Raw genomic sequence first — 24486 nt, 5'->3', positions numbered from 1 at the left:
AGGGTCTCACTTTCTAGAACTTTCTGGAACTCTGTGGGAGCACCAGAAGAACTTCCTAACTCACTTACCCTTCCCTCTCAACCCACCCCACAGCCTTCTGAGAGCAGGATGGCTTCACTGAACTGTCGGGGAGGCCGATGGGTTTTTGTGGAATTTGTTAAGTGCTTACTATGTGCCGGGAACTGGACTGTGCACTGAGTAGATACAAAGTAATCAGTTTGGACCTAGTCCCCATCTGACATGGGGCTCACAATCTTAATCCCCATTTTACAGATGTGGAAAATGAGGCACAGAAAAGTGAAATGACTTGCCCAAGGCCACCCAGCAAACAAGTGGCAGAGCCAGGATTAGACCCCAGATCCTTCTGACTCCCAAACCCATGCTTTCTCCACTGGGCCCACGCTGCTTCTCCAAGGCTCTTCTTTGGTGGTCCTTTCCCAAGCGCTCAGTACAGTGCTTGCACCAGGCAGGCACTCAATCAATACTATTACTGGATCTATATTTTAATAATAATGATGGGATTTGTTAAGCGCTTACTATGTGCCAAGCACTGTTCTAAGCACTGAGGTAGATACAAGGTTCTCAGGTTGTCCCATGTCGGGCTCCCAGTCTTAATCCCCATTTTACGGATGAGGTAACTGAGGCACAGAGAAGTGAAGTGACTTGCCCAAAGTCACACAGCTGACAAGTGGCAGAGCCGGGATTAGAACCCCCGACCTCTGACTCCCAAACCTGTGCTGTTTTAGAAATCCAGTTTGCTCCAGAAAGAGGTGAGCTTTCAGTAGGGCTTTGAAGGGGGAAGTGAGCTTTCAGCACAGTAACAGATATAAATATAACTACAAATCACCAACTCTACCGTGCCTGCTGTGTGATTTGTTGTATATGTTGTGTGTGTATATGCTGTGTATATGTTGCCAACTTGTACTCCCCAAGCGCTTAGTACAGTGCTCTGCACAGAGTAAGCGCTCAATAAATACGATTGAATGAATGAATGAATGATTTCAGGCAAGTCAATTAATTTCTCTGTGCCTCAGTTTCCTCATCTGTTCAATGGGGATTGAATAGCTGCTGTCCCTCCTATTTTGACTGAGTCCCAAGTGGGGCAGGGCTTGTGTCCCATTTGATTCATTTGTATCTACCCCAACTCTTAGGAGAATGCTTGGCACAAAGTAAGGGCCTAACAAATAATAACAATAATAATAATAATGGCATTTGTAAAGTGTTTTACTATGTTCCAGGGACTGTACTAACCACTGCAAGCAAATCGGGTTGGACACAGTCCCTGTCCACCATAGGGCTCACAGTCTTAATCCCCTTTACACAGATGAGGTAACAGGCCCAGAGAAGTGAAGTGACTTGCCCAAGGCCACACAGCGAACAAGTGAAGGAGCCAGATTTAGAATCCATGACCTGCTGAATCCCAGGCCCGTTCTCTATTCACTATGCCATGCTGCTTCCCACAGTTATTATTACATCACCAATCTTACCGAAAGGGTGATAACCGTCAGGGGCTGTGGGGTCAAGGGACTTTTTTTAGAAGAGGAGAGACATAAGCATGTTTGAAACCAGTGGGGACAAAGTCACTGGAGAGTAAACAGTTGAAGATGGTGGTTGGGGAGGGAAAAAGGGAGAGAGCAAGTGGCAATAAATCCCATTGATTAATTGTTGGACTGCTTCCAAGCACAACTCATTGCCTTCCCACCTAAACCTTGTCCTCCCCCATCTTTCACATCCCTGTAGACAATACCACTATCCTCCCTATCACACAAGCCCATAATCTGGGCGCTGTCCTGGACTCATCTCTCTCTTTCAACCCACCTATTCAATCCATCCCCATATCCTGTCAGTTCTCTCTTCACATCACTAAAATCCACTGTTTCCTCTCCATCCAAACCGCCTCCACGCTGATTCAAGCGCTTTTCCTCTCTCGCCTTGACTATTGCATCTGCTCCTGGGCCAACTCCTGCAGGGCTGGGAATCTCCTTCCCAGAGATTCCCTAGGGGTTACAGTGCTTAGCACATAGTAAGCGCTTAAAGAGTAACAAGGAACTAATCGTGGAGCTTATTGCTGGCAAATTTTGAAAACCCAGTGAATCAGCCACTTTTATCTAAATGAGTTTTCCGGATATCTGGTTTGCGAAAGGATCTGCCTTGTACGCAATTTGAATATCCTCATACTGCATCTTGAAGGGGTGCTTCTTTTCAGTTGTAGTTTTCCCTTAAAGATGTGTCTTTTCACAAAGCCCGGATAGCTGTCCTCCCGGCTCACCTAAGCACAAGCGGCATCTTTCTGACCGCGGAAAGAGTTGCTCCGTGGGCCAGGGCGGAATCTAAGGTGCCAGCCCCTCCAGAGCCATGCTCTTTCACTTCCTGCTGGCAATCAGCTGCAGAGGAAAAGCATACTGGTGTTTATCAAGAGGTTCTACGCTGGACCCAACATCCTTTTTCAGAACACAGGGACCGATTTTGAAGCTATTTGTTTCCCAGCCTCCTCCCCTTTCACCCCATCCCCACTGTATGAATTTCCCCCAACCCCTCAGATGCCCTTCTCCTCCCCTCCTGCAAAATTCTCCCGCCATCCCAGCAGCCAAAAGGAACCTCCCTGTCCCCATTCCTGTCCACAAACGATCCCGCTCCACAGCCAGACTCCCCACAGGAACAGACTTATAATGACCACAAGTACTTAATAATAATAATAACAATAATGGCATTTGTTAAGCACTTACTATGTGCCAAGCACTGTTCTAAGTACTGGGGTAGATACAAGGTAATCAAGTTGGACAGTCCCTGTCTCACCTGGGGCTCACAGTCCTAATCCCCATTTTGCAGATGAGGTAACTGAGGCACAGAAAAGTTAAGTGACTTGCCCACGGTCACAGAGCAGACAAGGGGTGGAGCCGGGATTAGAATCCACATCCTCTGACTCTGAAACCCGGGCTCTTGGGTGGAACCTATGAATCCAAAGTTTCATTCTTCCGTCTCCATTTGTTCTAGCCACATAACTGCCCGGTGGCTTTGCCTTTGTATGAATTTAACCACCTATGGCAAGATCATCTGTTGGAAGGTGCCAGTTCCTAGAGGGCAGAGATGGGTCTGTGACTGTTTTGGCTGAAAAGTATTACAGGATACAGTTTGATCTGCTACTGGCAAGTGGATGGCTCTCAATGGTATTTATGCAGAGCACTGTACTGAGAGCTTGGGAGAGTATAATAGAACAGAGTTGGTAGACACATTCCCTGCCCACACAAACTTATAGTCTAGGGGGGAGCTTTCCTTTCAGAGTCGTGTGTTCTTCCCTGACCACTTTTGCCCAGAGGACATGACGTGGGAAAAACTAAGCCAGCTTACCAATTGCGAGACCCCAGAGATTGACGCTAGTGGAGAGAGGAGCCAGCACTAAGCCAACATGTTGGCTGCTGGGTGATAAGCCCTTTGTCGGGGCATTGGTCCCTTGGCATATAGTAAGTGCTTAACAAATTCCAGTTATTATTATTATTATTCTGGCCTGAGAGGAGGAGGAGAAATGACAATACCCAGTTAAGGCTGTGAGAAGCAGGGTGTCCTAGTGGATAGAGCCTAGGATTCAGAAGGACCTCGGTTCTAATCCCACTTTGCCACTTGCCTGCTGGGTAACACATCACTGCTCTGTGACTTAGTTCCCTTATCTGTAAAATAGAGATTAAGACTGTGAGCCCCATGTGGGACATGGACTGTGTCCAACTTAATTAGCTCGGCACTTAGTACAAAGCCCGGCACATTGTAAGCACTTAACAAATACCATGTCTGCTGCAGGCCCCCTGGGTCACATTGAATATTAATGCAGCTTTGCAACCCATTGGTCCTCCCACATTGGCATCCTTCCCGGGACGTAACTGGGTTTCAGTGCTTACAAGCTCAGGGCTACCGACCTTCCATGCCACCCCTCTGGATCCTGTTCCCTTCACGTGTTATTTAGAGACAGGGGTTCCAGACAATGGGGAGGATCCAGGAGCAGAGGCACTTGAGCTCAGAAACCCCAGAGCGACAGAGCAGATGCCAATGCCTGGTATCAGGAGCTGGTGTGTCTGACAGGATGGCCTGGGTACCGTCTCCCAGAACGCATTCTGGGGTGCTTCACAATGGTGTCGGAGGGTTACACCGACAGTCATTAGGAGACGTTTTCTATAATTTTCTACGGTGAGACAGGTGATAATGCCTCCATCCAATGTGACCGGGGAGACCTGTGGGTTGTTTTAATTAGAGTGCTAATCTGGGCTATGCAGCTAGGGCCCGGGAAGCCATCTGGGCTGATTAACGGTGCACGTCGTGAAGCTAACGGGGTGGGTGAATCATGCCTACATATTGCTGCCAAGATCTGAGGCGCCCCCAGCCCTCATTCTCCTTGGCTGCCTCCCGGCTCCCACCACGCTTGCTACACAACGCACCACACACCCGGACCCCCGGCCACACGCAGAGACACCCCCTGCCCAGCCTTCCAGTGGGGAAGCGAGAGGAGAGTGGGAAGGGAGGCAGACGCTTTCTCTTCACTTCCCAGTGCCTGCTCCTCAGAGTGACTGCTTCATGGATTTTAAGGAAAGTGACAGAATTGTTGAATTCCATAATAATGGCGAGGAGGAGGAGGGGCTCTGGATGAGTGCAGATTTTGTTTTGTTGTCTGTCTCCCCCTTCTATTCATTGATTCAGTCGTACTTATTGAGCACTTACTGTGTGCAGCACTGTACTAAGCTCTTGGGAAGTACAAGTTGGCGACATATAGAGACAGTTCCTACCCAACAACGGGCTCACAGTGTAGAAGGGGGAGACAGATAACAAAACAAAACATGTGGACAGGTGTCAAGTCATCAGAATAAAACTCGTTGTTGGGTAGGGACCATCTTTATATGTTGCCAACTTGTACTTCCCAAGTGCTCAGTCCAGTGCTCTGCACAGAGTAAGCGCTCAATAAATACAATTGAATGAATGAATGAATGAATGCCATCTTACAGCCCAGATCTGTCACAGGAGGGAATTCCAGATAACCTTCACCTAAGCCCCAGGGGCTGCCTCCTAAACCCTCCCAAAAGTAATAATTGTAGTATTTGTTAAGTGCTTCCTATGTACCAAGATAATCAGGTCAGAATAGCCCCTGTCCCACATGGGGCTCACAGTCTAAGGGAAAGGGAGAATGGGCATTTAACCCCCATTTTACAGATGAGGAAACTGAGGCACAGGGAAGTGAAGTGACTTACCCAAGGTCTCAAAGCAAGCAAATGGCAGTCCTGGTATTAGAAGCCAGATCCCCTGACACCTAGGGCCGTGCTCTTTCCACTAGTCCACATTGCTTCGAGAGCTGTTTAGATATGAAAACGTCACTGCTTCCACTGAGAAGTGATCACCTGTTGCCTAGATTCTGAGCGCTGGGGGATCTCTGGAGACATCGATGCATTTCCTGAGCTTCATGCCACGAGATCTCCCCCAAGGCAGGTTTCCGATCCCTCGAGCTGAACTCGCTTGTCCCGTCTGTCTTTCAGGTCAGCGGCCACCTGGATTACATGAGGCAGATGGACACCATCCTGAAGGCTGTGGGGATCCAAATCAAGGGGAGTCACCAGGGAGATATGGGCCTCTCCCTCTCCCAGAGCAGCCAACCCAAGGAAGAGAAGCTTTGGGAAGAAGAGGCCACCACCAGCTCGGAGAAAGTCAATCCCAGTGATCTCTTGTCCCAGGATCCCAACAACGACCACCAGGATTCCCCAGGGGACGGTGGCCCGTGGCCTGACTCAGATGGGCCTCCCGCCTCCTCAGAGTCCAACCAAGCCCAGAGCCCAACAGGGTCCAGCAGCCCCCCAGGACCCAAGAGCCCCCCAGAGCCCAGCCCTTCGGCTGTCCCTAGGACCTGTAGTCCATTCCCCCTGGGCCGCCCCAAGAATGACGATGAGAACAAGGAGCAGACCCCCAGCCCTGGACTCAACTGACCCCAAGGACGGTCAGGAACCAACATATCTCCCTGCCGGTCATCACTGGCCCCTCAATTTCCTGTTGCAACCCTGGCAGAGTTGGGCAAATGGTGATGGTTTTAAGTGGGTACCTGCACTTGGGTGTTGGGAAAAGCCATGGGTGTCCCCTATTACTTGGATGCTGTCTGGCCGGAAAATGCTGAGATGTTCCCAGGAGAGAAGATCAAGGCTCCTTCTGCCCCTGGGGAACTTGACTCACATCCCCGTTTCCTCCTGTTCCTTCCCCTTGAAATAAGAATACCCCATCAGCAGCCCAGGCTGGCACCTAATGCCATCTTTGAGCATCAGAGAGATGGAGATTTGGCCCAGAGGACTCCTAGCCATATCCTCTGTGCTAATGAACTGTTGGACATTACCTTTCAGAGCTCTAATATTCTGACCTACCAGAGCTTTAATATTCCAACCTATAATATATGTATAATATAATAATATACCATCTGACTAACTGGTTTAGGGTAAAGATTTCCCAGGAGACTGGAGGGACAAGGCAAACCCACCACTCACCACCCTGGGGGAGGGTTCCCTCTGGACAGGATTTCAGCCCATTCGTCTGTGGCAGTGTTGTACTTAAAGGTAATTTTCCCTTAGCTGGAACTGGGCACGAGCATGGATTATTAACGGGGTTTCCTTGTTTGTAGAGGGAGCTGTTAAAACCTCCTCTATGCCTTCCCACTATTTTAAACAATTAAGCATCATCTGGACACCATCAGAGCTTAAACTTTCTTCTTTCTGGGCACCGGGCAAAGTTTTTCTCTTTCACACCCTGGCTCTTCCTCGGTAGACATTATTATTCATTTTCACTCTGCTCTCAGGCCCATTAGAGTCACCATCAGGGTTATAAAGTTCTCTGTCTGTGCCTACCAAGAGAAAACGGGATGATTTGGCAGCACCGAACCCCACAGCTCCTTTGATTTCCCAGGGCTGGAGAGTCGAAGTGGGGGTGACAGAGGGCCCCTCTTCCTCCAACCCCCCTCTGTCTTCTGCATTAAGTGGGAAACCAGTGCTGCTCCTCGATAGCCACATGCAAAGGTTTGTTGGAGGGGAGAGATCGAAGTTCTTAGTAGCAGATTTGAGGATTATTCACCCCCATGAGCATGGGTAATTGAGACTTGGCTTAGAGAATGTAAGTGGAATCTCAGCACCTTTCCCCTGGGAATGGAGGCCCATCTAAGGCCCTTCCCTGGAAAGTGCACTTTGGGAGCAAGGTGAGTGTGTAAATCACCGTCTCCAAGCATCCCAGGGGATTGCCTCCGTCATTCTCCTCCGTGGCTTGTGACTGGCAGCCATCTTTCCTGCCTCTGCGCTCTTCTGAGCCTTCCGGGTGTCTTCTGGTGCCTTCCTCTATCGTCTTCCAAACGGCCTTATCCAAGATCCGGTCCACCCCCTCCCCACCAAGTGTCACCCACATTGACAGTGGCCATTGGAGCTGTTACCCAACCCCCTGCCTGGCCACCAGCCCGTAGTTCCCTGCTGGAGACCCTCTGGATAATCCAATCCATGGACATCAGAACCCCTATCCTGGGACCGGGGTTCCGATAGATCAGCTTTAGTAACCACAGTGAAGTCTTATTTATGTTGCAGCAGGAAGTTTCATGCTCCTGTTTGATGGCTATTAACCTGTCTAAAATAAACCCTGTTTGAATACCCAGAATGGTGCCAGTTCATTCCTGGTGGGTGGCTATTTGGGCATGTTCTTCCAAGAGCCTCCCCCTCCTAATTGGCCTTGGGCTGCTGCCAGCTTGAGGGGATTCGGGGCAAGTCACTTTACTCCTCGATGCTCCAGTTTCCTCCTCAGAAGTTGGGGATTCAGCACCTGAGAAGCGGCATGGCTTAGTGGATAGAGCACAGGCCTGGGGGTTGGAGGGTCATGGGTTCTAATCCCAGCTCCACCACCTGTCTGCTGTGTGACCTCAGGCAAGTCACTTCACTGGGCCTCAGTTACCTCATCTGTAAAATGGGGATGAAGACTGTGAGCCTCCTGTGGTACAATGAAGACTGTGAGCCCCCTGTGGGACAACCTCATCGCCTTGTAACCTCCCCAGCGCTCAGAACAGTGCTTTGCATATAGTAAGCACTTAATAAATGCCATCATCATTATTATTATTACAACTGTGAGCCCCGTGTGGGACAGGGACTGTGTCCAACCTAACTTGTATGTATCCCAGTGCTTAGAACAATGATTTGTACATATTAAGCGCTTAACAAGTACCATAATTATTATCCTCTAGACTGTGAGCTCATTGTGGGCGGGAATGTGTCTGTTTGTTGTTATATTCTCCCAAGTGCTTAGTGCTCAATAAATAAATACTGTTCTCCCTTCCCCTAGTCTATGAGCCCCAGGTGGGATAAGAAGTGTGTCAGACCTGATGATCTTGTATCTACCCCAGTGCTTGGCATAAAGTCTTCTAGACTGTGAGCCCACTGTTGAATAGGGACCATCTCTATATGTTGCCAACTTGTACTACCTAAGCGCTTAGTACAGTGCTCTGCACACAGTAAGCACTCAATAAATATGATTGAATGAATGAAGTACCATTATCATTATAATTATTATTAACTGGAGGCCTTGACTTCCCTCCCACTGTTCAAGTCAAACCCTTCCCATCTCCCTGGTAACTGACTCCCCCTCTCCCTGCACCCATCCCCGCTGTGACCACTTAAGATTGGGGCACGGAGAAGGATGGGAGAAGGGGGTGTCAATCTCAGCCCCCACTTACCTGCTTGGTCCTTGCCTCCAGCTCTGTCTCCTGACCCGGCTGGTTGGATTCCCAGATGGCTAGATGCCGGGTGCATCTCCAAGTTCGGCACCCGATGGGTTCAGGAAACGCCTGGTCTGAGTGGAGCGTTTTATTGGGGTTTGTCCCCCTTTTGGGATAAAAAGGTCACAATCATTTAAAGAAGCTGCTTATGACACACACTCAGAGCGAGGCAGGGTACTGTTCGCCCAGGCCGAAGGAGGGTAGGCTCAGCATCCTCGCCGCAAGATTCCTCCTGCCCCAGCACACCCCAACCAGCCCAGGTACCAGCTTTCCACCTTCCCTCACCCTCCTTGGCCGCCTGCAACTTCTGGCACATCTCGTTGGATAATTTGGCCCAAGGGGATAATAGTAATGGCATTTGTTAAGCACTTACTATGTGCCAAGCACTGTTCTAACCGCTGGATGGAACGATCGAGTGTGCGGCGGCAGCTCAGGGAGGTGGCGGGCTCTGTTAGTGCCCACTGGGTCTGGGCTCGCTATGGGCAGGGAGCACCTCTGCTAATTCTGCTGTAATGTACTCTCCCAAGTGCTTAGCACAGTGCTTGGCACATAGGGGCTCAATAAATACCATTCAAATAAATGCCATCGATCAGCGGAGCTGTGGCATTGCCTTAAGTATTCCTGTTAATGTCTGTCTCCCCCTTTGAACTGTAAACTCGTTGAGGGCAAGGAATGCATCTGCTATGTTGTACTCTCCCCCAAGCACTTAATACAGTGCTCGGCACACAGTCAGTGCTCAATAAATAGAATTGACTGACTGATAGATGTGGGGGAGGCGGGCATGGAGTTGGAGGCTGGGAAAGACAGTGCTAGAAATCGTCCCGCAAGAAACGTCACCCCCTGGGAGCAGAGGGCCGGAAAGCCCAAGGCTCCTAGCTAGGCTGCCCCTCTTTCCTGCTCCCCCTTTCACATGTCTTCTCCCCACCTTTCCGTGAGCAGAGGTCATATGGAATTTGAACTCTCTGGATCTGAAGCAGAGACAAGAGCAGATTCCTGCAGTTCAGAGAGCCAGAGGGATGGGGTGTAAAACGCCTAAGGATTCAGCTGCCTGGGGAGCAAACTGTTCACTGAGAATACTGGGAGCCTGGGAGAAGGAGCGGTACAGACCCCGGGCAAGGCAGAAAAGTGGGTCCAAATTCAAGGAGGCTCAGGAGAAAGTCACCCTGTTTGCTCGAAGAAACATAGCTCAAAAACTGTCCTGGAACCGAGGGCGTGAGATTAAAGGAGGGTAGACAGTCAAATGAGTCCAAATGGTCTGGCTGTCTTTTGCTTAGCATTCTCGTGTACTGCAGCAAGCAGTACTGCATTGTGCAAATGAAAAAAGGAAAGGGCTCTTTGTCTCGGGTAACCCTGTGGAACCTTGGACGGCGTGACCACGGTTGGGTACAGTACAGGATGGGGACCTGAAAACCGCAACTGGGGCCACCAGCTCCAGATTCCACTCTCCCAAGACATAGGTCCAGGCGGATTGCTCTGTCCCGACTCCTCCCTGCCCCCAAGGGACACTCATCCTCGTCCCTGCCCTCATCATCTGGGAAACGGAGATATGAAGAGGGTGGTGTCAGGGTGGGGACAGAAGGGAAGGTGCCCGGGAGCTGGCCAGGCTGGGAGCCTCTCATCTGACCGGTTAATGTGGCTCAAGGTTGGGAAGAGGCAGAGAGAAGCAGAGCAGGGCCTGAGGGAGCCTTGGACTTGTTTCTCTCTCCGACGGCAGGGATGTTTTTCCAGCCAAGGTGGTCTCCTGCCAGTAACCCCAAACCCCATCCACCCCCATCCCATCCCAAAGTCCTCCGGCCAATGGTCTGCCCAATTCTCACGTGCCGCCCTGCCTTGGGGGTGGCCGTGGAGGGGGTGGCACATCTTGACCATCAAAACCCCAACCACCGGAAGAGGCAGGCTCTGCCCCCGGGGAGAGGGGTGGGGAGGACCAGACGTGAACCCCGGCTCTGCCCAGCCCTCTGCCTCAGTCCATGGGCGTGTTGAGCGGGTGCAGACGCAGTTCCTGCTCGGCGGGATCCATGTCGAAGAGGTTGACCGAATCGGCCCCCGTGGGCGTCAGCGGGTCCAGCCCGGGGGCCTTGGGCAGCAAGAGGCGGTCGGTGACCTGCAGCACCGAGTCGCCCGAGTCCGTCTCCCCAGGAACGGTCAGGGCATTCTTGAGGGCCAAGCCGAGCCGGGGGCCACTGTGCGAGTTGCGCGCGGAGAGGGAGATGGGGCTGGCCTGGCGCTCCCAAGCCCGCTGCGGGCAGGGCAGGACCTTGGCCATGGCCCTCTTGAAGTCTCTCATGAAGAGCGGGTAGATGATGGGGTTCATGGTGCTGTTGAAGTAGCCCAGCCACGTGAGGATGTCGAAGAGGCCGGCAGGGACGCAGTCGCACACGGCCTGCGGGCAAGGAGAGGGGCACACATAAACACCCCCGTACACGCATGTACACACCAACACACGCATGCGACCATGCGCGGCACGGTCAGAACCAGTTCCCGTGAACCTCAGCTCCGTGCCCTTTGCCCACTCCCCAGGGCGCCCTGGCCCACCAGCAAGTCAGTTAGCAGGTGTACTAGAAGTAAGGGGGTTTCCTCGGCAAAGGCCAGGTTCAGAGCAGGGTGATGAGTCTTTTTTTATGGCATTTATTAAGCGCTTACTATGTGCAAAGCACTGTTCTAAGCACTGGGGAGGTTACGAGGTGATCAGGTTGTCCCCCGTGGGGCTCACAGTCTTCACCCCCATTTTACAGATGAGGGAACTGAGGCGCAGAGAAGTTATGTGACTTGCCCAAAGTCTCACAGCTGACAAGTGACAGAGCTAGGATTTGAACCCATGACCTCTGACTCCAAAGCCCGGGCTCTTTCCACTGAGCCACGCTGCTTCTCTGTTGGGGGTTGGGGGATGTAGGCAACATTTCCGGGTGGTTTGGGCCCCAAGTGGCCCCTCCAGGAGGCTGGTTAGCCATCTAAGCTCACGGTGGGCAGGGAATGTGTCCGTTATAATGTTAACTGTACTCTCCCAAGCGCTTAGAATAGTTCTCTGCACACAGTAAGCGCTCAATAAATGCAACTGTCTGACTGACTGATGGACTGAATGACTGAGGAGTCTCGGCCAAAGAAGTCTTGGGCTGAAAAAAATCCCCAAAGGTCATTTCGTCCATCTTCCTGCTCCCCCAAGGCTCCTACGTCAGGCATAATAATAATATTAATAGCTGTGATGATACCTGTTAAGCACTCTTCCTCAGCCCTGCACTGCCTTTCCCCTCTCCCTTTTGGTTTCTGCCAAATTGTACTTTCCAAGCGCTTAGTACAGTGCTCTGCACACAGTAAGCACTCAATAAATACGATTGAATGCATATTCTCTTGGTTGTTTTCTATGCTGAACTAGAACAAAGAGGGCCCCTTTCACTTAGACACTCTCACTCTCTCTCTCTCTCTAGACTGAAAGTTCCTGGTGGGCTGGGAATAGGTCTACCAACTTTGTGTACTGTACTCTCCCAAGTGCTCAGTACAGTGCTCTGCACAAAGTAAGTGCTTAGTAAATACCACTGATTAAGTGCTTACTCCGTGCCACGCATGGTACTAAGTGCCGGGGTTGATACAAGATAATCAGACCAGACAATCTCTGTCCCACTCAGGGCTCACAGTCTAAGGGGAAGTCTAAGGGGAGATGGTTATCCTATCCCCATTCTACGGATGAGGAAACTGAAGCCCAGGAAAGTGAAGTGTCTTGCCCAGAGTCACAGAGCACAAGTGGTGAAACTGGGACTAGAAACCAGGTTTCCTGACCCTCAGGCCCGTGCACCTTCCACTAGACCACACTGCTCCTCCACTATCCCCAGCTCAAAGGAAGTGTTGCCCAGACTAAAAACCCTTCAGGAAAGGAGATGCCACGACCTCCCTTTACCACCCCATCCAACCGCTTTCAACTTCTATAATCGGGAATTCTTCTTGATGACTAACTGAAGTATCTTCTGCGACCATGTGAGACCATCACATCCTCTGCTCGGCTCTGGTCGTTTTCCACCCCTTCCCTACAGAGAACACACATCTGCTTAGCCCAGTCTTCATTCATCTAGCTCAGAGGGATGCTCTAGACCCCCATTCCCTGGTTTTGCTGCAGAAGAGGAGGGCGTGTGGGACATTCTCCTCCCAGGGTCCCTGCAGGGACTTGGTCCTGCCTGGATGCAGGGGAATGGCCAGGATGAATCCTACAGGTTCCTTCTCCCCACTCCCTCTCTGACCCACAAAGCCCCTCAGTACATACCTGGGCTAGGTTGGCCACGAAGAAGGGCAGCCAGGCCACAAAGAACATGCCTAGGAGGATGCCCAGGGTCAAGCTGGCCTTCAGCGCCTTCCGGCTGTGCTTGGTGACAAGCCGCCTGTTGTCGGTCGGTGTCCTGGGCGCCTGTGGGGGAGATTAAGGGAGGGGGGTGTCCGTGAACCAGCAACCCCTGACAGGGGAAGAGCTGGGAATTGGGAGAAACTGAGTTGAGCTTGAGGCTGTTCCTCCCTGGGGCCTCAGAGGCGGAGACGCAGCCGGAGGCTGCGGGGGGTGGTAGGAAGGGGAGGGCAGCCTTCTGCTCAGGAGTGAAAATCCCGGCCTCTGCCTGGGGAATGACAGGAATCCAGAAGTCCCGCTCTCTTCTTTAAGGCCCAGCCCTTTATTCCCCACGGAAATCCTAATCCTTTTTTTTATGGCACTTGTTAAGCACTTACTATGTGCCAAGCACTGCATAAAGTGCTGGAGTAGATACAAGTAAATCAGGTTGGATACAGTCTCTCTCCCACATGGGGTCTTAATCCCCATTCTTAATTCTTAATCCCCATTTTACAATGAGGTAAGCAAGAGGCGGACCTGACATTCAAATCAGACTTCTTTCAATAATAATAATAATTGCGGTACTTTTTAAGTGCTTACTATGGGCCAAACGCAGTTCTAAGCGCTGGGGTAGATACAAGTTAATCAGGTTGGACACAGTCTCTATCTCACATGGGGCTCACGCTCTTAATCCTCATTTTACCGATGAGTTAACCGAGGCCCAGAGAAAGGAAGTGGTATGCCCAGGGTCACAAGACAGAGAAGTGGCAGAGCGGGATTAGAACCCAGGTCCTTCTGTCTCCCAGGCTCTATCCACTAGGCAACACTGCTTTCCCACACCCAGCAGGGATCTCAGCTCTCCTGCTTCTCGCTGATCCCCTGGGCCCTTTGAGCCCCTTGCAGCCTCGCCGTGGAGGTCTCCGGCTCGGCCGGCCTGAAGCTGGGGCCTGGCTTGCGTAGCAGAACAATTTCCCCCTCCTTTGAACCTCAAGGCTACACGGAATTACGATTATTAAGCGAGAGGCTGAAAATGCGCGCAGTCCAAGACACATCAAGGAGGATGGAGTTCATTCCCCCAGCCCTACCTCCTTCCCCTCCCCACAGCACCTGTGTATATGTTTGTACAGATTTATTACTCTATTTTACTTGTACATATTTACTATTCTATTTATTTTATTTGTTAATATGTTTTGTTTTGTTGTCTGGACCATCTCTATATGTTGCCAACTTGTACTTCCCAAGTGCTTAGTACAGTGCTCTGCACATGGTAAGCACTCAATAAATACGATTGAAAGAATGAATGAATGTATTTGTATTAATGTCCATCTCTCCCTCTAGACTGTGAGCCTACCAAATCTACTGTACAGCAGCTGGACCCTCTCAAGCTCTTAGTAAAGTGCCCAGCCACAGTAAGCACTCAAAAAATACGATTGATTGATCAACTTGAACTTCCCAAACGCTTAGCATGGTGCTCTGCACACAGTAAGCGCTCAATAAATACGATTGATTGATTCCTCCTCGTCCCCCTCTCCATCCCCCCATCTTACCTCCTTCCCTTCCCCACAGCACCTTTGTGTATGGATATATGTTTGTACAGATTTATTACTCTATTTATTTATTTTACTTGTACATATCTATTCTATTTATTTTATTCTGTTAGTATGTTTGGTTTTGTTGTCTGTCTCCCCCTTTTAGACTGTGAGCCCACTGTTGGGTAGGGACTGTCTCTATGTGTTGCCAACTTGGACTTCCCAAGCGCTTAGTACAGTGCTCTGCACACAGTAAGCACTCAATAAATACGATTGATCAATCGACTGAAGCCGCAATAAGTGAGGTACATTAAGGGAAAGGGGGCATGGTAAAATAGAAAACGAAGATATAAAGAGTGGGCAAGCAAATGGTCAATCCAATAGCCACATTTAGCACTTAGGTTCACCTCAGTTGATCAATCAATCGATTTTATTTCTTGAAAATCTTCTGTGGGCAACACACTGTATTAAAGTACTTGGGAGCGTGGAAGATAAAGTTGGTAGACACGTTTCCTTCCCACAGCGAGTTTACAGGCTAGAGCGAGGAGGCAGACACTCAAAGAAATTATGGATACATCCGTGAGTGCTGTAGGGCTGAAAGGTAGGGTGAATTATCCTTATTTATTCAACTTTTTATTGTCTCATACTCCCACTTTCAACAACGTAGCACTGTTCGCTTTCCCAGTCTCTCTTTCTGAAAATAATTTCTTTCTGCCTGCCTGCCTGCCTCCCTGAATAGATTGTAAGATCCTGGAGGGCAGGAATTGTGTCTTTTAACTCTATTGTATGTAGCACAGAAGGTGCTCAGTAAATGCAAGTGATAAATACGATCAAGAAAACTACTTCAAAGTGAACAGAATTAACTGAACGAATAAGAGCTCAGGCTTAGCCTCAGCGTAGGCACATCCAGGCAAAGTCATTCCCCCTTCTAGACTGTGAGCCCACTGTTGGGTAGGAACCGTCTCTATATGTTGCCAACTTGTACTTTCCAAGCGCTTAGTACAGTGCTCTGCGCACAGTGCCGCTCAATAAATATGATTGATTGATTGATTGGCAAAGAAAATGGGGCTGGGAGGACAATGGCAAAGAGAAATGTGGAAACCAATCTGAGAATCTCCAGCCTTTTACCTTAGTGTTCAGACAGGCTCCATTTCTCTCTTTCCATTACGCAGAGACAAAGCCACTGTGCCCTAGAGTGTATGTATATTGATGTCTGTCTTCCCCTCTAGACTGTAAGCTCACTGTGGGCAGGGAACGGGTCTGTTCATTATTAGAACAATAACAATAACAACATCATTAGACTGTTCTCTCCCTAGCACTTAGTAACACACAGTAGTCGCTCAATAAATACATTTGACTGACTAGAGGAAACCCACTAGGTCTCCATTTCAGTCCACACTACCTAGTTCAGGCTGTCATTCTAAAACTTCCTCTAGTACATTTTCTAGAATGGGGGGGCCCCTCTCTGCAGCTTTATAAATGCTCCTGATCCTCTTAGGGTCCCCGGACCCAAAACTGGTGGGGGAGAGGTCAGGCCAAAAAAAAAATGAAACCCTCGATTCCTCTCCTCTCATTCTCCATTGTCCTCTCCCTGCGTCTCTGGTGATGATGACGATAATGGTACTTGTTAAAGTTCTTACTACATGCCAAGCCCTGTTCTAAGCACTGGGGTAGATATACAAGTCAATCAGGTTGGGCACAGTCCCTGTCCCACATGGGGCTCACAGTCTGAATCCCCGTTTCACAGATGAGGTAACTGAGGCCCATAGAAGTGAAGGGACTTCCCCAAGGTCACCCAGCAGGCATGTGGAGGAGCCGGGAATAGAACCCAGGAGGCCTCCTTCCTCCAGGAGGCCTTCCCAGACTGAGCCCCCGCCTTCCTCTCTCCCTCCTCCCCCTCTCCATCCCCCCACCTTACCTCCTTCCCTTCCCCACAGCAATCAATCAATCGTATTTATTGAGCGCTTACTGTGTGTAGAGCACTGTACTAAGTGCTTGGGAAGTACAAGTTGGCAACATATAGAGACAGTCCCTACACAACAGTGGGCTCACAGTCTAAAAGCACCTGTATATATGTATATATGTTTGTACGGATTTATTACTCTATTTAGGTATTTATTTTACTTGTACATATTTATTCTATTTATTTTATTTTTGTTAATATGTTTTGTTTTGTTCTCTGTCTCCCCCTTCTAGACTGTGAGCCCACAGTTGGGTAGGGACCGTCTCTATATGTTGCCAACTTGTACTTCCCAAGCGCTTAGTCCAGTGCTCTGCACACAGTAAGCGCTCAATAAATACGATTGAATGAATGAACCCAGGTCCTTCTGACTTCAGGCCTGTTCTCTATCCCGCTAGGCCACACTGCTTCTCTGGCAGACTGGGCCTGGGACCTAGACAGCAGGCAGCCAACCCACCTCTTCTCCTTCAAAGCCCTGTCCTCGCCCCCTTGAAGGATGACTAAGACAGAGAGGTGTAAGGATCTAAGCTGGACGAACATTTGAAATGGGTTTGGCCCTGGCCAACGCCTAAATCGACCCACTGCATTATCCCCACACTCCTCTCCGGCTCTTCTACTTTCCCTTATCTTCGGCCAACTAAAACGTCACCAGAGGCCCAGGCCCGCTCGTGGGTCTCGCAGCAGTGGTGTGGACGAAAAGGAGGTCAAGTCGAGCCATCGTAATAATCACTGTGGCATCTGTGCCAAGCACTCTGCTAAGCATTAGGTTAGATATAATAGAAGCAGGACTCCCTCTCCCTCTCTACACTGTGAACTCACTGTACGTAGGGAATGTGTCCACTGACTCTGTTCTATTGTACTCTCTGAAGCGCTTAGTACAGTGCTCTGCACATGGTAAGTCTTGATAAATACCCTTGACTGACTGTTTGATCTCAATGAGGAGGAACGGGGAGCATCATGGGCTAGCGGTCTGCGAGTCAGAGGACCTGGGTTCTAATCCCTGCTCCATTATTTGTCTGGTGTGTGACCTTGGGCAAGTCGCTTCACTTCTCTGTGCCTCAGTTTCCTCACCTGTAAAATGGGGATCCGGATACCTGTTCTTCCTCCTACTTAAACTGTGAGCCCCATGTGGGACAGGGACTGTGTCCAACTTGGTTATCTTGTATCTACTCCAGCACTTAGAACAGAGTGTGCCACCTAGTAAGCGTTTAACACATACCATATTAATGTTAATAATAACAGGGCCCTCACCCTCTCCCAGCATCTCTCTGAGGATTTCAAAGCAGGCAGCTCCGGGGGCCGTTTGTCTGTTGGGGATGGGAGGGACGGGTTTGGGTGGTGAGACAGGGAAGCCCAAAGTCACAGATTTTTAACTCCCTCTGATCTGCTCCATTTCTGGAGCCTAAGAACCTCTACCCCAAACGCAGATCTGCTTAGGTCTCAAGGCAGAGAACCCACTTTCCCCCACCCCACCCGCCCCCACCTCAGATGTCTGCCCACCTCTTCAGGTGGAAGGGGCAACTGCCCCAGGCAGACCGGGGTGCCCAGAGCCTGGTGGGCGACCTCCAAACGGCCCATTGGAATTCCTCCTGATGGAGTCAGGGCAGGGGGTGAACATGACGCTTGACGTTACCTCCCCAGGAGAGGCTGCCTTGCTCAGTTCACCAGCCCAGACTTTGAAGAAGAGGGATGCCATGGTGAATTGAAGCTGGATGGGGGGACGGGGAGGGAGGAAGGAAGGCGGAGGGGAATTCTAATGGAGTGTGTACTCTCTCTTGCCCACCTCCCATCCCTCCGCTCCCCCTGCCCTCCCAGAAATAGGAAATACTGCCTCTCCCCAGAAAAAGAGCAAAGTCTGGAGCTGTTTGCTGTGCCAGAGAAAGCAGCCTTCCCTCTCCTCCTCCTCCACACGGTTATTTTTATGCCCCTGTTTCTTTCTCAACAGGTGAGGCTGGGGACGGGCACCCTTCACAGAAGAGGAGAAGGAGGAGCGGGAGGGCGGGGAGAGACAGGCAAAGGGGTTTTTAGTTGAAGCACGGAAGTCATCAATTCAAGAAAGCGAAAGGAGAAAGACAAAAAAAAAAAAAACAACCAAAAAGAGGTGCAGCCAGGCAGAGAGTGACAACAACAGAGAGAGAAATAGAGAGGCAGAGACCAGGACAGGGAAAGATGTGCTTAGCACACATTTTCTAGAGCTCCACTTTGCACAGTCGGACAATCTGTGCTGTGTTTTTCTCCTGGTGGCTCTTGGATCCCAAGCAATCTGAATTTTCTAGTGGGAGACCCCCGCAGGACTCCTCCGATGTCCCCGACTTTTACTCTCTGCCCTTACCCCAAGACTGGATGCTCATTGTGAGCAGGGAACACGTCTGCTAATTCTGTTATACTGCACTCTCCCAGGAGCTTATACAGCGCTCTGCACACAGTAAGCACTAATCCCCTTCTAGACTGCGAGCCCGTTGTTGGGCAGGGACCGTCTCTATATGTTGCCGACTTGTACTTCCCAAGCGCTTAGTCCAGTGCTCTGCACACAGTAAGCTCTCAATAAATACGATTGAATGAATGAACGAATGAAATAAATGGGCTTGCCTGATGGACTGGCTCAACCCGGATGGCTAGGACCCAATTCCTCAATTTCCAAGGCGTCCTCACCTCCCTCCTCGCTTGGAGGAAACTCAATACGGAACCTGCTCGGGATCAGGGAATTTAGCTGGAGCAACAGGGCTGGGAACAAGAATTTCTGGGTTCTGTGGTCAGTCGACCGTATTTATAGAGAACTGTACTAAGTGCTTGGGAGAGTACAATATAACAGGCATATTCCCTGCCCACAACGAGCTTACAGTTTAGAGATGGGGAGACAGACATTAATATAAATAGACAGATATGTACATAAGTGCTGTGGGGCTGGGATGGGGAATAAAGGAAGCAAGTAAGGCGATTCAGAAGGGAGTGGGAGAAGAGGAAAAGAAGGTTTTGGTCAGGGAAGAGGGCTTAGTCAGGGTTCTGTGGTCCTGCTCGTGGACCACCATCGTGAGGGATGGACACCTGGGCAAGTTCTCCCCCTTTGGTGCCTTTTCCTCACCTGAGAAGCAGAAGCGATCTCACCCACCTGGACCCAGAGCCCCAGAAGGCTTCAGTTTGGGGAAAGAGAGGGGAAGTGAGTACCTAGGACCACTCTGAATAATAATAAAAATAATAATGATGGTATTTCTTAAGTGCTTACTATATGCAAAGCACAGTTCTAAGCGCCGGTGGGGAAAACAAGGTGATCAGGTTGTCCCACGTGGGGTTCACAGTCTAAATCCCCATTTTACAGATGAGCTCACTGAGGCACAGAGACGTTCAGTGGCTTGCCTGAGGTCACATAGCTGACAAGTGGCGGAGCCTGGATTCGAACCCATGACCTCTGACTCCCAAGCCCGCGCTCTTTCCACTGAGCCATGCGGCACTGTGAATTCAGGTAGCATTCAGGAAATCCCATTCCAGCAGCAGGGAGTTGCTGGAGGGAAAGCCCAGGGTCAGTGGCGGAGGAGAAATTCAGTTGACTGGGATGGCCAAGGACGCTGGTGATTTCTTAAAGGAGGGAAGGGGGAAGAGATTCTAAACTCGGGAAGCTCTCTAGACTGTAAGTTTGTTATGAACAGGGAACATGTCCGCTAATTCTGCTGTACTGTATTCCCCCAAGCGCTTAGCCCGGTGCTCTGCACATAGTAAGCGGTCAATAAATACCATTGATTGATTGATTGGTGTCCAGCTGTTCTCTGCCTCCATCGGGACAGAACAATGAGAAATGGGTTTCCGGTGCAGCAGGAGGGATTTAGGTCAGATAAGCCTGTAGGCAGTTTCCCAGAAATAGGAGTCAGGTCAATGCCCCTTAATCAATCAATCAATCAATCAGTCGTATTTATTGAGCACTTACTGTGTGCAGAGCACTGTACTAAGCACTTGGGAAGTACAAGTTGGCAACATATAGAGACAGTCCCTACCCAAAAGTGGGCTCACAGTCTAGGAGGGGGAGACAGAGAACAAAACCAAACATATTAACAAAATAAAATAGAATAGATAGGTACAAGTAAAATAAATAGAGTAATAAATATGTACAAACAAGAAGTCAAGTGATTTGCCCAAAGTCACACAGCTGACAATTGGCGGAGCCGGAAGGTGATCAGGTTGTCCCACGGGGGGCTCACAGTCTTCATCCCCATTTTACAGATGACGGAAAGATAAGATAGCTTATCTTAGCTTAAGATAGCTCCCTCCCACCCTGAGATTTTCTAGCTCCAAAAGAAATAATTTGGGGGGTTTTGCAGTATAGTCACTAGATCCCGAGGGGCACCCACCTGGGAAGTAGGGTGGGGAAACCACTAAAGGGCAGCCCGCGGGGCCCATCTGTCTCGCTTCCTGCCCTGTTGGTCCGAGATGGATTCCAAAGGAAAGAGTCAGGGACGGTCCTGGGCTTGAAAACCTCCTCTGCAGACTGAACGCACGCAGAACCACCAGGCCAGGGAAACCGATACTGAGAGTGACACTGAGCCTGGGCCCCAAAAGACCCCAAAAGAGGGTGGCGGCCACTCAGCTTTACAAGCCTGAGGAAGGGGCATCGGCCCGCGGCCAACCACCCAGGGCCCGAGGCCTCAGAAAGAGAAGGGAAATGAACCCCCCCCCCCCACAAGAAGACTGTGAGCCCACTGTTGGGTAGGGACCGTCTCTATATGTTGCCAACTTGTACTTCCCAAGCGCTTAGTACAGTGCTCTGCACACAGTAAGCGCTCAATCAATCAATCAATCAATCAATCAATACGATTGAATGAATGAATGAGCCACCGTGCAGTCAGGTAGCAACTGAGCCGCTCACCCTGGTACCAAAACAGCCCTGAGCCTCCTGGTGACATCCCAGCCTGGCCCACCCGCCCTACCAAGCAGGGGAGGCCGAGGGGAGTCCTGAGCAGGACTGAGGATAGAGAAGCAGGATAGAGAAGCAGCGTGGCCCAGTGGAAAGAGTCCGGGCTTTGGAGTCGGAGGTCATGGGTTCAAATCCCGGCTCCACCACTTGTCAGCTGTGTGACTTTGGGCAAGTCACTTCACTTCTCCGGGCCTCAGTGACCTCATCTGGAAAATGGGAATGAAGACTGTGAGCCCCCCCCGTGGGACAACCTGATCACCTTGTAACCTCCCTAGTGCTTAGAACAGTGTTTTGCACATAGTAAGCGCTTAATAAATGCCATCGTTATTATTATTATTACTGAGGGGAAAGGTAATCCAGAGGGGGTCCCAGCCGTGGGCCAGACCTCCAAGCGGCTCCTGAGATCCCTACCCCCTGACCTTGCCTGGGGTCAGACCCTCAAACTGCTTCAGAACCAAATTCGGCTTGGGGAGCCGGGCGCCAGCCCCAGAAATTCACTCAGGGGCAGCATTCCCTATCTATCTCCTCCCGCCCCCACCACCGATTACGGAAGTTCATTCATTCATTCATTCAATCGTATTTATTGAGCGCTTACTGTGTGCAGAGCACTGTACTAAGCGCTTGGGAAGTCCAAGTTGGCAACATCTAGAGACGGTCCCTACCCAACAGCGGGCTCACAGTCTAGAAGGGGGAGACGGAGAACAAAACAAAACATATTAACAAAATAAAATAAATGGAATAAATATGTACAAGTAAAATAAATAGAATAATAAATCCATACAAACATATATACATATATACAGGTCCTGTGGGGAGGGGAAGGAGGGGGCTCAGTCTGGGAAGGCCTCCTGGAGGAGGTGAGCTCTCAGTAGGGCTTTGAAGGATGGAGGATGGATGGAGGATGGGCCTGGGTTCTAATCCTACCACCTCCATTTGTCTGCTGTGTGGCCTTGGGCCTGTCACTTCACTTTTCTGGGCCTCAGTTCCCTCATCTGGAAAGTGGGGATGAAGACGGTGAGCCCCACGTGGGGCGACCTGATCATCCTGGATCGCCCCCAGCGCTTACAGCGGTGCCGGGCACGTAGTAAGCGCTTAACCGGGACCATTATTATTACTTTTGCCCCCATTTTCCAGCTGAGGAATGTGGATTGAGTTTTCAGATCCCGTTCCATGGCTAAGGGACCACACCAGGGCAGAAGCTAAGCATGTTTTTGAGGTCACTATCCCCAGGCCGGACCCCTCCACTGGCGTCTCCAGCGCTCTCCCAGGCCGGACGCCTTATCGTTATCTCTCAACCGGCGTAAAACCCAAGACGGCAAGGGTCCCGGCCCGCGTGGCACCACCAAAGGCAACCCAAAGGCACCCGCTCCACATCCTCTTCCCAGCCCCACGCCCGGGGAGGGGCCCAATCCATCCAGTCCCCCTTCAGGCCCGCCCCTACCCCCCGGCCTACCTGCCAGGGGTCGTCGGAGGGGCCGGCCACGGTGGCGGCGAGGGACGCCACCTGGACGGCCTGCTTGCGGGCGGCCAGCAGGATCCGGCAGTAGGTGAAAGAGATGGCCACGGAGGGCAAGAAGAAGGTGAGGCAGGAGGCCACCAGGACGAAAGGCAGGCTGACCGTGAGGCGGCACTGCCCGTCGGCGGCCGTGGCGTTGAGGGCCCGGGCCCCCGGCTGGTGCCACCCCATGTGGAGGGGGAGGAAGGAGGCCAGGGCGGCCAGGGTCCAGGCGGCCAGGATGAGGGCCAGGGCCCTCCGGGGGGTCATGCGGAGCTTGTACCGCAGCGGGGACAGGATGAGCAGGTAGCGGTCCAGGCTGATGAGGCAGAGGTTGAGGATGGAGGCGCTGCAGCACATGACGTCGAAGGCAGCCCAGAGCAGGCAGAGGCGGCGGGCCAGCACCCAGCGGCCGTACAGCGCGTTGAGCAGGGCCGGGGGCATGACCACCAGGCCCACCATCAGGTCGGCCATGAACAGCGACGCCAGGAAGTAGTTGGACGTGTTGCGCAGCGACGGCTGGCTGCAGATGAGCAGGATGAGCAGCGCGTTGCCGGCCGCCGTCAGGGCGACGATGAGGCCCAGCAGGGCGGCCGCCCAGCCGCTGCCCGCGATGCCCGCGATGCCCCCGGGGCCTGAGGAAGGCGCCCCCGCCTCCAGGCTGCTGTTCCCTAGCCCCAGGGTGGGGGGCATGGGGGCACAGGGGGGCACAGGGGGGCACAGGGGCCCGACTGAGAGGGACAGGCCGGCTTGGGGGGCACGGGGAGCGGGCAGGCTGGGATGCTGGGGCAGGGATGGGGATGAGGACTGGGATGAGGGGGCAGGGATTATCTGGGGGGGGGACGTGGGAGGGATTAGGGGGCGTGGTCGACCCGAAGTGGGCGGGGCCTGGATGTTAGGGGAGGGGTCGGGATTGGGGCTGGGCCAATCAGGAGAGGCGGGGGGGGGTCTAGCTGTTGGGGGCGTGGCCCATCTAAAGTGGGCGTGACTAGCTGTTGGGGTGTGGTCGGGATTAGGGGGTGCGGTCAATCATTCAATCAATCAATTGTATTTATTGAGCGCTTACTGTGTGCAGAGCACTGTATTAAGCGCTTGGGAAGTACAAGTTGGCAACATCTAGAGACGGTCCCTACCTAACAGTGGGCCCACAGCAGAAGCAGCGTGGCTAGGGAAGCAGCGTGGCTCAGTGGAAAGAGCCCGGGCTTTGGAGTCAGAGGTCATGGGTTCAAGTCCCGACTCCGCCAATTATCAGCTGTGTGACTTTGGGCAAGTCACTTCACTTCTCTGTGCCTCAGTTCCCTCCTCTGGAAAATGGGGATGAAGAGTGGGAGCCCCCTGCGGGGCAACCTGCTCACCTTGTAACCTCCCCAGCGCTTAGAACAGTGCTTTGCACGTAGTAAGCGCTTAATAAATGCAAATATTAAAAGCGGAAGTGGGCGGGGCGGGCATTTGGGGGCGTGGTCGGGATTGGGGCGGAGCCAATCAGGAGGGGCGGGGCCTAGCTGTTGGGGGCGGGATTAGGATTGGGGGCGTGGCTC

At 51.5% G+C, this 24486-nt stretch overlaps 2 protein-coding genes across 2 annotated transcripts in view; one reads left to right on the top strand and one right to left on the bottom strand.

Moving 5' to 3' along the window:
* TMCO4 (transmembrane and coiled-coil domains 4) overlaps positions 1 to 7647 on the top strand; it is a 125753-nt gene extending 118106 nt beyond the window's left edge. Inside the window, exon 14 of the mRNA XM_038747304.1 lies at positions 5511 to 7647. Coding sequence (XP_038603232.1) covers positions 5511 to 5954 — 444 coding nt within the window. The 3' untranslated portion in view covers positions 5955 to 7647. The remainder of the gene's footprint in view (positions 1 to 5510) is intronic.
* A 2190-nt stretch (positions 7648 to 9837) lies between these two features.
* Positions 9838 to 23641, bottom strand: HTR6 (5-hydroxytryptamine receptor 6). Its single transcript, XM_038747303.1, has 3 exons — positions 22907 to 23641; positions 13008 to 13148; positions 9838 to 11138 (listed from the first exon to the last, which is right to left on the bottom strand). The coding sequence occupies exons 1-3, from the start codon at positions 23639 to 23641 to the stop codon at positions 10719 to 10721; spliced, it is 1296 nt and encodes a 431-aa protein (XP_038603231.1). The 3' UTR covers positions 9838 to 10718.
* Positions 23642 to 24486: the final 845 nt, after the last annotated feature.

Source organism: Tachyglossus aculeatus, chromosome 5 (assembly GCF_015852505.1).
Source record: "Tachyglossus aculeatus isolate mTacAcu1 chromosome 5, mTacAcu1.pri, whole genome shotgun sequence".
Taxonomy (NCBI): Eukaryota; Metazoa; Chordata; class Mammalia; order Monotremata; family Tachyglossidae; genus Tachyglossus; species Tachyglossus aculeatus.
Note: the sequence above shows the minus strand (reverse complement) of the source record. Positions and strands in the feature narration are given on the sequence as shown.